General features: G+C 34.3%; 1 protein-coding gene across 7 annotated transcripts in view; it reads left to right on the top strand.

Annotated features, from left to right (window-relative positions):
* The window catches only part of LRP1B (LDL receptor related protein 1B), a 670,422-nt gene that overhangs the window by 598,484 nt on the left and 56,993 nt on the right, over positions 1-14,945 (top strand). For all 7 annotated transcript variants that reach the window (XM_050339267.1, XM_050339266.1, XM_050339263.1 and 4 more), the window contains 10 exons: positions 3,063-3,169; positions 3,806-3,935; positions 4,960-5,066; positions 5,988-6,120; positions 9,281-9,403; positions 9,932-10,054; positions 10,309-10,446; positions 10,940-11,074; positions 12,054-12,173; positions 14,346-14,587. In XM_050339267.1, the coding sequence (XP_050195224.1) occupies positions 3,063-3,169; positions 3,806-3,935; positions 4,960-5,066; positions 5,988-6,120; positions 9,281-9,403; positions 9,932-10,054; positions 10,309-10,446; positions 10,940-11,074; positions 12,054-12,173; positions 14,346-14,587 (1,358 nt within the window). The remainder of the gene's footprint in view (positions 1-3,062; positions 3,170-3,805; positions 3,936-4,959; positions 5,067-5,987; positions 6,121-9,280; positions 9,404-9,931; positions 10,055-10,308; positions 10,447-10,939; positions 11,075-12,053; positions 12,174-14,345; positions 14,588-14,945) is intronic.

The raw sequence follows: 14,945 nt of genomic DNA, 5'->3' as shown, positions 1-14,945 counted from the left end.
TTCCTTTGTTTTCTGTCATGAGGAGTCTGTTTCTGTGATACTTAATCACATGAAGAAGTAGATGTGGTTATTCAAAGTAGCTCAGTTAGCCCAGTTCTCTCCTACCTACGAGGAAGCTGAAGGCCTAATAAATCTCTCATTCTCAGTAAATTAATTTAGATTTAGTTCTCAGGTAGAAATGTCAAATCCTTACTGCCTCTAGATCGTAATCATTACCTTTATAAAATATTTCAGGAGAGAAATTCCACAAATGGTTATTAAATGCCTTCTTTTCGTGTGACAATTTCTGTTCTTTTTGTTCTTTTACTTAGAAATCCAAGAAATTAATATCTTGGTTTGTAGATAATCTTGATGGCATATCATGAATGTATATTTATTACCTTCAAGGTAATGATTTGGAAAGCTCAGTAAATTAGGCATTGTGATGCTGTCTGCCCCTTTCTCCAGTGGGAGACATGGTGTCCATAGAGTGTCTCGTTCTGCTTGAGATGTTACAGTGGATTTGCCTTCCTTGTAATTACTCCCTGCATTTGAAAATGTGAGTTACTGCAAGCAATAGTGCTGCAGTTTTCATATGCAAGTGTTTCATATAAAAGTGAAAATGTCGATGTAGCTCAGTAATCACTCAGAGCCTTTTGTTGTTATACCCTGGGGCGGGGGGGGTTGACACACAAAAGCTTTCTTAGCTTTGTGGGAGATTATACTTAGGGATTTATTATTAGTGCCAGTTTCCTATATTACAAATAGCAAGAAATTATTTTATGTTCTTTTTTTCTCATGTGAAAATCAAATAAAGGGTCAGAGTTTTGCTATCATGGTGTTAATCTGCATGACTGAACAATCTTTTGAAAATTTAAAAAAACTACCAAAACACAAAAAAAACCCACAAAAGCCAAAACTTCTACAAAATATTATTGCTGTTTGCAAAAAAAGTGTAGAGGATCTTATTTGGAATTTTCCATGTGTATCACCCATCAGTAATGATCTTCTTCCTTGAAGATCAGATCATTATAGTACAAAGTGATGAAAAAAAGTTCAAGTAATGAGGGAACAGTCATCTATGGGGTGTTTTTGAAATTTATTAGGTTTTCCAACTTTGTCTTCATATCAATAACCAAGTTATATGTTCAGTGCTTGACCGTTCTCTAAACTTGCTGATAAACAAATCTGTAATCAATTGTAATGTATGGAATTAGTGAGTTTAGAGTACCCAGACACAGGCAATGCATCAAAATGAATGCTGTTTTTTTTAAATTTACCTTTGATTCTCAAATACATGCTTAAATTCTAGCTATTGAATCCCGTATTCTACTGTTTAAATTAAGAAGAGTAGGCTGACACAATTTTAAAATTCAAAATCTTGGAATCATTGGTAAAGTATAAAGTACAGTTGAGTTGTTAGAAATAGATGTATAAAATTTTTATAGACTATCAAGTCTCTTATAGAATAAAGTGTAATGAAACAAATATATCTGAAATTAGAACTTCAAAAGCATTTGACAGAATATATTACATTGCACATTGTGATAAATTGTTCCTAGCATACATGAATATACAAAGGGCTGTCAGGCAATTATATCAGAAAATGAGTTGTTTCTCAAGAATGCAGAAAGAATTCACTGAATTATAGAAACTCATCTGAAGTATTTACATTTTTCTATATAGTTTGTTCATGTGCAAGAAATTCACTATCCTGGTGGAGTTATCAGAGGTGTAACAGAATACTCATTAAAAAATGTCATATATGGGTTTGAAAAGTTATTAGTGATATCATGCAAATCATTGTGCCCATTATGACTTTGTTGTATAACTGCATTTCTCCTACAGTCTCTTGTTCTTTAACTATGTTTGAACCTTCTGAAATAAGTAAGAGTTGTTAGGAAGGTACAGGTCCCTAAAAAGTTTGCAATTAGAAGAGTAACATACACTGTTAATTCTTCTGAGGTAATGTCTGTTTGGGGGGAAAGTTGGGAGTTTTTTAAAAATCAGAATAAACAAATTGGAACAAAAACAGTGTTTCATCTTTGAGGAAGCTTACAAAGGAAAATTCCACAGTAATGACTATCATTCCTGCTAAGGCAGCACGAGTGATTTTTTATTTAATGTAATTAAAGAAAATATAATATACTGTAAACATTGAAGCAAAGCAAACATAATAATGCTGTAGAAAGATACTAATTCAATCAGTGTAAAAATATTAATGTTGCTAGAAAATCTTCCTAATGCTGTTTTGTTGCTGCTACAAGTTGTCAAGAAAACAAATTAGTTAATTTTGTCCTGGGATGAGTTTGTGCCCGAAATGCAATGAGAAGTAGCAATTATTTAATCTTTAGTGAAAATGTTTGAAATGAGCATATTGAAGTAAAATAAGCTGGAGCATCTCATCATATTGAGTACATTTTGAATGGATGGTGCTGTGAATTCACATTCTTCACGTTGCTTAGGGCTCAGCTGACTTGGTACAAGAGACAGTGGCTTGTGGGAGTTCTCCAAAAGCAGCTGGGTGTCAGTGCCACCCAAAGACACGTGGGCTAACTCAGTGTGATAAAGTGATGTGTACCAAAGGTTTTTTCATTTTGCAGACACCTACCAGTCTCAGGAATAGACTGACAAAGAACAAGTCTTGTCTTCGTTTTAATAATGTTAATTTATTTGAAAAAGAAAAAAAAAGTGAAGCAAATCTGCATTTGATGCCACAATAAATATATGAGAAAACTCCCCCTATTACCACTTCAATTATCTTGTGTTTAGAAGCATTCATTCTTCAGGATGCTATCTGTTATTGTTTTTAGCAGTTTTTTAATGATGTTTAGTTTTTTCTCAGTATCACAATAATTCTCCAAAGAATTTCAGTAGACCTGAAAATATTTGCACTACTCTCTTGCTATTTTAAATTTAGTCTAAAAATGTTATGAAAGAAAATTCCACAGGAAAAAAAAATTCTTAAATTTTGCAAGTTAATAGTTTTACCTCTGTTATAATCATTGATTAATTGTTGGGGGTTTTCTGTATATTCTGTGGAAATGCTAATAAACACAGGGTTGTTTCTTTTCTTTATTCAGAACCTCAAACGTGCACTTTGAAAGATTTTCTGTGTGCAAATGGAGACTGTGTCTCAGCGAGATTCTGGTGTGATGGAGACTATGACTGTGCAGATGGCTCAGATGAGGTAGGCATCTTCCAGGAAACGTATTTTCTTGGAAAATTAATAGTTTTATATTACTGAAGAATGAATTCCCACATGCAAATATTTTAAAAAGCAGCAATGGGAACTCCACACATGAATCCATACTGCAAATATCATTACTAAATTAAAACTAAACCTATTGAAGTAGTTATTTTAAAGAGTGAAGATACAAGTAAAATCAAGTTTAACAGTACTCTACAACTTTTTGTCCCAGCAATGATCTGGACCTCTTCCCATCCTGGCAATGCTGTGTGTCCTGGTTGACAAACCATACCTTCTACACACAGCAGTGGTTAGGTTTGTGTGGGGTTTTTTTGACAACAAAGTAGATTGTTTGTAGCAGAAGCTCACTGGATAATACTCTGCTGGTTTTCTGTTCTTTCTTTTCTCTTCTTTCCCTTCTTTCTTGCCAGTACTGGACCTCAGTTGCTTCCCAGCCACTCAGAGGGTGCAAGCCACCTTTCATGAATCATATCCACAAATATATTGAATTTCACACGACATCATTGTATTTCACAGCTTGTAGGAATACAGGCTGTAACTTCTGTGACCAGCTGTGTATTCATCAATGTTTGTTAAACTCTTGATGTTGTATATTGGTTGTTTCTTTTGTACCAGAGGTACTGTGAAACAGGCTGTTCGAGGGATCAGTTCCAGTGCTCCAATGGTCAGTGCATATCAGCCAAGTGGAAATGTGACGGTCACGAAGACTGCAAACTTGGGGATGACGAGAAAAATTGTGTCCCAGGTATTGATTTAAATAATGCTGAGAAACAAAATGAAGGAGGGAATAAATCAGAGTAAAAGAAGAAAATAAAACAGCAAATAAAGATTTGTTGGGCACTAGAAGTAGAGAGGAGTGCAAAGAAATCTGAAATACTTTACCTTTGTGTCATTACTTTACCTGTGTGTCATTGTGACTTTCCATTTGTGTTTTGAAAACCCCACTTATGTACAGCTATGCAATATGAATCTTTTTGGGGGAATGGTATTTAACTATGTTGTAAAGTAATTTGATAATATATGCTCAGCATATAAAATTTTACTCTGAAAATACCAGTAAGTCTTGGCATGTTACTGAAGTGTCTGTGGGAGGTTTTTCCCTTTGTGGTGTTCATTCAAAGGTTGCTAGTCCTTATGAAAAATTATTTTCTCTATCAAATTGTTATTGTTGTTGTTATTATTTTATTTTCTTTTTACTCTCTTGGAAAATATAGTGTTTATTTTTGCAGGAATTTTCCTAAATTTTTTGTAATCTCCATCTAGATGGGTACAACAAAACCAAAAAAAAAGTCTTTAACAAAATTTCTCTGTTTTAAAATGTGTCAAGAATATCCAAATATATTTTAAATAAAATTGATTAATATTTATTAATTTTAACTGTAATAATGTATCGTTTCTAAACTCATGGTTTATTGTAAATTTTAGCTTATTTAATTATAAGCACTCATATAATTTTAGCTAAAGCCCATTAAAAAAACTATAGTCATTCTATGAATCTGTCTATATGCATAGTTATTTTTATTACCAAGTGTAAGGAAAACATGAAAGGAAATTTCTCAGTGATAAAACACAAACATCCTTTCACTATCATTATACAGTTCAGCTTTGTCAAATATTTCACTGTAGTTTAAAAAGAAGATTGGAAAAGCCCTGCTCAGCTACAGACACAGGTTTGCTCACTATGTTAGCCAGAGGAAAACTTCAAATTATAAACCAAATTATTTACAAATTGTCTTTTTCTTAATGCTAAAATATGTGTTTGTAACCAGCATCTCCAACCTGCTCTTCAAGTGAGTACGTGTGTGCCAGTGGGGGCTGTATTTCGGCATCTTTGAAGTGCAATGGAGAGTACGACTGTGCTGATGGATCTGATGAGGTACCTGAACAAATTTCTGTTGATTTTTTTTTTTTTTTAATTCCTCCTGATGGGATTTTTTAAAGAGTTTTAAGTCTCAAGTTAATTGAAAGGGCAAATATGGTTTTATTGCATCCACTGAACAGTAAGATAACCCCATGACTTTACACTGTGCTATGTTTGTTTGCTCTGTGGTCACCTTTTGGGGTAGAGAAATGTGTTCTTCCTAAATCAAAACTTGAGCATGGTTCTGCAAGAGTTTGCATCAGAGACTGCTCTGTACTGGCAACATGGACAAATCTGTGACAAATTTGGCTCCCTCTGTCCTCTAGATTCCTCTAATACAACCCTAACATGCATCTCAAACTCCAGGGGCCTTCAGGGCTTGCTCTTCCTACATCTTGCTCTGATATCTATTTAAAAAATCATCACCTTCATAAATAACTTCAAGGGGAAAAAAAAAAAAAAACAAAATTCACCAAAAATAGTTGTTATTTCTCATAAAGGTACCAGTTATGTATAATATAATATGAATATAGTAATATAATATGAAGGATACCCGAGCCAAATGCTGCAGAGTGCAGGTGAAGACAATCCACTCTGGAGGTTCCTAGTCCTGACCAATGGGACTATGAGCCAGTTCATTAACTGTCCATATGGCCAGGGTTGTTTCTTGTAGGGCAGTGGACGTCAGAGATGTAAATTGTTTCCATTGCTCATACAAGCAACATAAAGAAGAAATAACTGAACATGTGAAACGTGTGGTTACAATTTCACTTCACCTTCAGTAACTATTTAAATCACACATTGCATTGTCAGGGACAACTTCATCGTACTAAATATGTAGGGCAATGAAAAATAACGTTGGGAAATCTTGTTGGGTTTACCTTAAGTGTGCTGTTCTCATTCATTAATCTGTAGTTCACACCTGTTTTCACACAGATGGATTGTGTAACAGAATGTAAAGAAGATCAGTTTCGATGCAAAAATAAGGCCTATTGCATCCCTGTCAGATGGCTTTGTGATGGGATCCATGACTGTGTGGATGGCAGCGATGAAGAAAACTGTGACCAAGGCAAGAGACACTTCTCTTTAAAAGGCTTACTTTTTTGGACTTTTATTAACACATATTTCAAGTTAGTGGTACTCTGGCCATTCAGAGTGATCAAAGGAAAGCTCTGTGACCTCTTTCAACAAGGACAATACAGCAGCTTCACAAGTGATTTGCAGGAAGAAGCAAAACTTAGATTGTTTATGACTCACATCATATCCCTCCTTTGTGTTTCCTTCCCCAGTGATCAAAAGGTTGGGTTGTTACTGGAAACATATTCATTTTCATCAGGGAAATCAGTAATAAATCAAGTTAATTTACAGTTTTATAGGCAACAATAAAATACAAAGCCATGCACAATAAATTACAAAGCCATGCACAGTAAATTACAAAGCCATGCAATATAATGAGCAATTGCTAAATAAGTAATCTTAAGACCCTGGGTTTCTTTTTATTTCATAGAATCATAGAATGCTTTGAATTGGAAGAGACCTTAAAGTTCATCTTATTCCAACCCCCTGCCATGGACAGGGACACCTTCCACAAGCCCAGGTTGCTCTGAGCTCCATCCAACCTGGTCTTGAACACTTCCAGGGATGGGGCAGCCACAGCTTCTCTGGGCAACCTGTGCCAGGGCCTCACCTTCATTTTTGTGTTTACATTTGTCCAGGGGCTCCTTTTTCATGCACTCAGTCCTCCTGGCATTTTTGCCTGACTTCCTTTTTGTTGGGATGCATCACTCCTGAGCTTGGAGGAGGGGATCCTTTAATATCAACCAGCTTTCTTGGGCCCTTCTTTCCTCCAGGGCTTCTATCCCACGGCACTCTACCAAGCAGATTCCTAAATGGACAAAGTCTTCTCTCCTGAAGTCCAGAACAGTCAGCTGGACTCACTCTTTTTACTCAACTTTACTCTGCATTTTTTCTTGCTGTTGTTTTTTTTTTTCCCAGATTTTTCTTCTTTCCTTTTCTTTAAAATGAGTAGTTCTGTGTGTTTGCTTCAAAAGCCTAATGGAGTACAATAAGTGACAATAATCAGATAGGAAGCAAAGAGACTAAGATATCCTTTCCTTTTTTTTGTTCTAAGTCTTTTGAGCAATACTTACCACCAGGAAAAAAAAAAAAAAAGATGCCTTATGGGTATAATTGATTTTGAAAGAGAGACCAGAAAATTCAGAAAATGGGAAGAATATTCCAGAGATGTTTAGATGCAAGAAGACAGATAGCAAAGTTTAAAAAATCCTTCTAGTCCATTTTAAAGCTGCTTTTAAAATATCTGGTATCTCTTTAAAAGCCAATGAAGTGTAGGTAAATAGTAACACGTTTATTTTCTCTGAAGCCACATTATTCTTTGGACAGCATAATGGAGCTTCTGTGAACTGCAAATTGCTTATAATGCAATAAGAACCCTCTTGCCTAGTTGGTTATTGCTATAATACTTTGTATTTATGTCACAATTATGATTCTGTTGCAGAAATCTATTTTATAAAGGAATTATGACAGCCCGAGCAATCACATGAAACAAATGCCAGTTTATCTCACTGATAACTAATTTTTTTCATCTTTGGAAATACAGCAAACACAAATGGAGTTTTATTCTGCAACATTCTAAAATAATATCCATAATATTTATCTGTGGCCCACTGTGCATATTTATAAAAATAACTCTCTTCAATCTTATTATACAACTAGAATGATGGTTATATTGTGATTACACAGAGAATTATTTATATTCATGTCTTTTATCATGAAAAGTACTTTAATTTTATATATTTTCCTTGGATAATAATACAGGATATTTCTGTTAATGTTCATAAGTTATATTTGCAATGGGAGTGAATTATATTTGGTAACATAGTGTGAGAGTTTCTAATATCTTATGATACAGGTATTTCACGGAAATTAATTTTTTGGGGAAAAAAAATTAAACCATTCTGTACCTTTATAGCAAAAGAAAGCCTTCTGTTGGTGTTAATGGAGTGTGAACAGGGCACTGAATGAATAAGTAAAAAGCCACTGGAGCCCGATCTCGCTCTTAGTGGGGGTTTAACGTGTTTAACTAAACCATAGAGAGAGTTTTGGCATTATCATATAAAATTTCATTGTTTCCTCTTCTGCAGGTACACAGCTCTATTTCTTTTACACTCTGCTTCTCTCAGGAAACTGAGAAACAGTTACCATAAAAATGTGTTATATGGGAAATTAATTGCAAGAAATTTTCGTTACTTTGTTGATTGGTGATGATAAAATTTAGTCTTAATTTTGAAAGGAATTCCTTCTTAGTGCTGCACATATGAAGACTGAATCCAACTTGAATTAATTTTTAAAGTTTCGCACTCCACCTTAAAAGACTTTCCCTTGCCCTGTGTTCCCTTTTGTTAGATAATTCAGAGTACACTCAATACTGACGTTACATGGAAGAATTTATTCTTGCTGCTTTCTGTGTTCAGTAAATATCCTAATGAGAAATTTCAGAGGTTGCAAAAAGGAAGATACTGTTAGAGGTCACCTACTCTTGTCTACTTCATGCTTACCTGGCCAGACCTTTCTTAATTACAGCATTTATAGGTGATGGGGATATTACAAGCCTGGCCAAACCTTTTGCTTCTCAGAAGAAAAAAGCTCTAATGGGCTGCAAACACTGTTGTCTGTGTGTGCTCAGAGTGTGGGAGTATAAATAGATGGAGGATCAGACATTCACATGAAACAAGCTTGGACTGAAGTGGCCTCTCACACATTTGACTGAATTTCTATCTTCTGGTTTACACCATTCCCTGATGGCACAAATTACTGATGTAGCTTTGCTGAGGGGCAGCATCACCAAAGGGAGTTACAGACAGGTAGTTTAAACATCTGGCTGAGTGCAAAGGGAACACGTCCAGCTGGTGAGTTGTTGGTGTCTTTCTAACAGCCCTTTCTAGTCAGGCTGAACAGGTAATTCCTAGCTAACAGTCCTGAGAAGGAATGGTCAAGGAAGAGATTTTTAAATGAGTATTTCTCTCTATCTCTCTAACTCACTTATTGGGGATCTATAAGTTTAACTGTGTTACATGTGTCATTCTCTGCAAATGGTATGTGATAAGTGGTTGTACTGGTTTTATCAAAAGCTGACATTTTCTTTTGTCTTTCTGTTTTCCTGCTTTTTGTTTGTTTGTTTGTTTCCTATCTTCTTTTCATCTTCCCAGGGGGAAATATATGTAGAGCTGATGAGTTTCTGTGCAATAATTCCCTCTGCAAACTACATTTTTGGGTTTGTGATGGTGAGGATGACTGTGGAGATAACTCTGATGAAGTTGCTGAAATGTGTGGTATGACATTAAATTTTTCAGTACTTTTCATGTAATAAAGCAAGAATGACATGCAAGATACATAAATATACAGAGACACTTCTCTAGGTTTTGTTTATATTGCTTTTAGAACATTGAAATGTAGGATATAGTTTTCTTTTATTGCTTTCCATGCAGTTTTAGATATGATACTTGTGAAAAATTAATCTCTTTTGTAGGAAATGCATAGAAGGGTAAAATTACATCTACAGTGTAATATTGATCATCGTTGCAATTGTTTCAATTCCCGCTGTTATTTACTGATCCTCAAAAAATGTTATAAATTACCCTTATCACAAAAAAATAATTTCATTCCCTAAATGAAGAACTTACACTGTCAACACTGTTGAAGTGCTCTCCCATGAGGTACCAGAAGTCAAAATCAAGCACAATCTGTATGTCAAGCACAACCATGTTCCTGTGCCTGCTTATTGCTTTCAATAAGGAGACATTAAAGAAGGTTTGTGAATACCAACTGGGTAATGGCTGATTCTTTTCTTTAATATGCAGTAAAGTTTCCATGCCCTCCAACAAGGCCGTTCAGATGTAGAAACAACAGGGTTTGTCTGCGACCTGAGCAGATTTGCAATGAGGTCGATGACTGTGGTGATAACTCGGATGAAGATCACTGTGGTAGGTGATATTACCTTTCAAGGCATTCAGATCAGAGAAAACAACTTGAAGGCAAACTTTGTTACAGAGATCTGCTTGTCCTTCAGTAAAGCTTAACTGGAGGTTAGTAGATCAGAATTTGAAACTGAAAGAAATTAAGCTTGAAATAATTTCCAGTTGCTTAATGCTTCGTGGTCATTCCCATTTGTGTGTGCCTAAAATAACCTAAGACTTCTAAATACTCATTTTTTTTTTATTAATTTCTGATTATATAGATAAAATTACATACAAAGCAAGACCATGTAAAAAGGATGAGTTTGCCTGTAATGATAAGAAATGTATTCCAATGGAGCTACAGTGCGACTGGTTTGATGACTGTGGAGATGGTTCAGATGAGCAAGACTGCAAAATAAGTGAGTTTGGCTGACAAAGGTCTGTTTTTGTGATTGTAGCAGAAAAGAAACAATTAATTTAGACACTTCTCTGTTTCAAAACCTACTCAATAATACAGAAAGTTTGTTTAATGTGAAGTTATTTCCTTTTAGTCAAAAAAAGGAGGTAATTCTGTGCCACAGGAGAAAGGCAAATTTCGTAGCAATTCAAGCTGTAGTAGTTTTTAGAGTAGTTAAAAGTTCTTGATGAAATCTGAGTATAGGTTGATTGTATTTTGCTTCATATTTGCAAAAAAACAAAAGTAGTATTAGATTCTTGATGTGACGTGTTATATCTCAATTACATATTGTCAATTTTTATGCATATTTAGATTAAAAACTGTAATATTTATTTGTTAAAAATTTATCTGATACTCTTAACAGACAAATTTTTTATTTGTTGTTGTTTCAGTTTCATTTTTAAGAGCTAAAACAAATCTATCAGGGATTATTTAGACACTTTGTTTATTTTTAGGCGTTGCTGAATATACATGTGAAGATAATGTGAATCCTTGTGGAGATGATGCATACTGTAATCAGACAAAAACATCCCTTTTATGTCAGTGTAAACCTGGATTTCAGAGAAACAGGAGGAATAGACAATGTGAAGGTACAGATAGTTTCCATCATCCCTTGCTGTAAAGTATTAAAAGTCAACTGTGTAGTCAATTTTCTGTGCAGGAGGAGGAGATACATATCACATACTTTTTTCCAGAGTAAAAGTTATTCCGTAGATATGGGATTAAAAAATAAAAAAGTAAAAAAAAAAAAGAAAGGATTTATAGGATGTAGATTTACACTTTTTACCTGGAGAGGTTATCAAAGATTAACATTCATTGCGATTTGAGGTCTAGTAGTTTATTTAACTGAGCATTTGGGATTAGTGTTTAAATTGGCATATGAGAATATTTTAAGGTGCTTAAAATAATGAAGGTGCATTAAAAAACACTTGAAATTAAAAAAAAAAAAAATACAAAAAACAAACAGATAGTAAAATCCCTTAGAACACGTAGTCTTTATGTATATGATGCCATACTGGTCAGGAAGAAGACACAGTTGCTATAATGGCAGGGTTGATTGCAAAGATAAAATAAATCTGCTTCTCAGAGAATAGGTTGTGAATTCATTTTCTTACTGGTGAGCAGTAATTTACAGAAGTTCAGATCACTCCAGTGGAACTATCAAAGTGAATATATAATTCATTGTTTGGCTCTTAAGGAAATGGTATTAAGAGGAGCTTTTCCAGTGCAGGATAATCATGTAGTTTTGACTGTAGCAGAGGTAGGTATGCTGGACAGAATTATAGCAGGTGTTTTTACTGTCAAAGTTGATCTCAAGTTCTAATAATGACAGATTGATATATGAAGGATGGAGAAATAATATTAAAAAAATAAATCTCTCTGAGATATGTTGATTGCACTGGAAATAACATTACTAATAATTGCAAAGGTTTTCCTTTTACTGTTGCAAGATGTACTAGTGCTTACAAGTTCCTTTTGTTCACCTGCTTTGTTCCATGATCTTAAGGAATTGTTGAATAATAGTGTTTTAAACTCTAGGTATATAAATTACCATTCTTTTCTCCATAGATATCAACGAGTGTATGGTATTTGGTGCCTGCTCCCAACACTGCAGTAATATTAAGGGGTCATACAGATGTGCATGTGAGAAAAACTATAAGGAGAGGAATAACAGTTGCATAGCAAAAGGTAAGGCTGTAAAAATCAAACTACAGAGACAGTACTAAATCACTGGTTATGTACCTGGTTGGTAACACTAATGTGTTGCAGATACTATTTATTTTTAGATAAATATTTCTTGAATAGTTCACAGACATAACTCTCAAAACCACCCAGCCTTTCTTTTTATTTCAGTGAGCAGTAAATTCTTACGACTTTTATGTAAATGAACTTACTTAATTTGAAAGCCCATTTCCAACTCCAGCTTTCTCTGTTTACAATATTATATACACAAATAAGAAAAACAGAGATTATACATTAGCAAGCACGTGAAGCTTTAGAAGCTTGAGAGAAGAATCAACTCCATCATAAAGACATATTTTAGAATTTTAGGAAAAAAATTAAGTAGTGTTTGGAGTTAATATTTTTTGCTTAGTGTTGAGAAATTCTACAGAAGTTAAGTGGAGTTCTTCTAAGTATAATGAGCTAATTATGTGCTCCTTATATAAATCAGCTACCTAGACCATGGTCTAGTGAAGGAAAAGAAATAAGCACACAGAGATGTTATTTCTGTTGTCCATAAGGCAGAGGTATTGCACAAAATGGAGGTAATTTTGAAATCTGGTTGTTATTTAACTTATAAATCATGAAACAAGCAATAATATAGCTGACTGGGCAAAGTTCACATAATGTTTGTGGGTCTGTATCTGGATAACTCAAAGTCTGATCACGACACCCCACCTGCAATTTAGTGAGATTTTGGTGTGGCTTGGAGTCTTTAGTGCAGAATGAGTGTTGAAGTTATAAAGGTGTGGTTCCTTCTACACCCTTGTGCACAACTCTGAGCAGTATCTGATCTGAGCTTTACTGGCAGAGAGCACATCTTGTGTCTGTACATCCTAGAACCATGACAGGTTGGTGATTCCATGGTAATTCCAGTTCTACCTTCTTTGCAGCCCACCAGTCAGTAATGTAGGTACACCCAAGTTAGATGGTGATAGTCAGGTTCCTTATATGCATTATCCACATTTTTTTGATGAAAATTTGCCATGGGAAGATCACATTAATGAATCATTAGTAATTCCTATACAACATGGACTCATCATTGCCTATTGCTAAAAAAATCAGATTATGACATGGGAACAAACAAGGTTACTAACTGAGGGTAATGGTTTGTTATTATAGGAACAGAGACCTAATTCTGTGGCATAATTCATAAATTCAGAATTTTAAAATCTGGGGATCATTATCCTAAATCTGGATTTTTCACAAGCTTCATTTCCATTGTAATAAAGTTAATTTTTCCCTCTTTCCCTCATTGATACTTGCTTTAATAAAACTCCTCTTTGTTGTTGCATTTATCAAGAGGAAGGGAACAAATGATGTTTGATATTTCATACTCACAAGGTGGAAGTGTGTCAGACAGACATTATTATAATTTGATTCTCTGTGGATAAATAAATCTGATATGAACTGAGAAATAAAAAGAATAATACAAATACATTCTAATATATCCAGCAGATATAAACTTTCTCAACACTTAATAAATGGATACTAAAGAGCATTTTCTTATGAATAATAAACTTTAAGAGATCTGAATCAAGATGGTTAACAGGTTATCCATCAATATCACCCTTTCAGAGGTATCCATAAATGTTTACCATCTGAAATGAGGAGAGGTAAGACAAAACTGCACAGGTTCTGTTGCACTTGATTTCAAAACTTCACTGCCTTCCCTAAAGATAAAATCATTCCACTTCTAATTTCCAATTAATCAATTTGAAATAATTGATTTGAATTTATTGATGACTGTGTTCCCTTAATATATACATTTAGGACCCCCTAAAGAGAGCATGCATATAAAAATATGGGATTCATATGGGCTTAATGCATAATATCCTGTGTTTTTGTATACTGCTTAAAATTGTTCAAATTCTTATGTCACATACTCCTTAAAATATAGTCTTAGCTGTCACACTGTGAGTTTGGAGAGCTCTGAAATAATGTATATTGATATCAGAGTATCAAGAGTTGCCTTTTTTGCCCAGACTGTGAGTGTTTTCGCAGTCTTCAACAACCAGAAAATAATTTTAACATAGGAAATTATATCAGATAAACACCAAAAAGCTACTTGAGTGAAAATCACTGATTTTGCATTAGTTGACATTTACCTTATTTTTGTTTCATTATAATAATCCCTAGGCTCTGAAGATCAAGTTCTCTATGTTGCTAATGACACTGACATCCTGGGTTTTGCATATCCATTCAACTACAGTGATGCTCATCAGCAAATATCACATATTGAACATAATTCAAGGATAACTGGAATGGATGCATATTTTCGAGGGGATATGATTGTTTGGAGTACCCAGTTTAATCCAGGAGGGATTTTCTACAGAAAACTTCACGACAGAGAGAGAAGGCAAAGTAACAGTGGCTTGATAGTAAGTGATCAAAACCAAAGACGAAATGACACAAATTTATTTTAATTTATTTTCCTGTGTTAATAATATGTGCTTATTTAGTAAGTTAAAATGTTTGCCTGAGAATGATTTTATTTTAATTGTATTTATGGCTACTAATGCCTTTCCGTGCAAGACTCTGACAGACTTGGTGGAGTCTCTAAGAGAACACAATTGTAGTATTTAAAAAGCTTTCCTACAGAGAAATAACCAGTATACTAGGAACTTAGAAACCTTTTATTTTAACAGAGAAAAGAGAAAATGTAATAGAGGTATTTAAGAAGAAAGGCATGAATTTGAAATCCTTGGAAGACAGAAAATACAGATAGGCTAAAGACAA

The sequence above is a fragment of the Myiozetetes cayanensis genome, unplaced genomic scaffold (assembly GCF_022539395.1).
Source record: "Myiozetetes cayanensis isolate MyiCay16 unplaced genomic scaffold, myiCay2020 scf9, whole genome shotgun sequence".
Lineage (NCBI taxonomy): Eukaryota > Metazoa > Chordata > Aves > Passeriformes > Tyrannidae > Myiozetetes > Myiozetetes cayanensis.
This window is presented reverse-complemented; position numbering and strand designations above follow the sequence as displayed.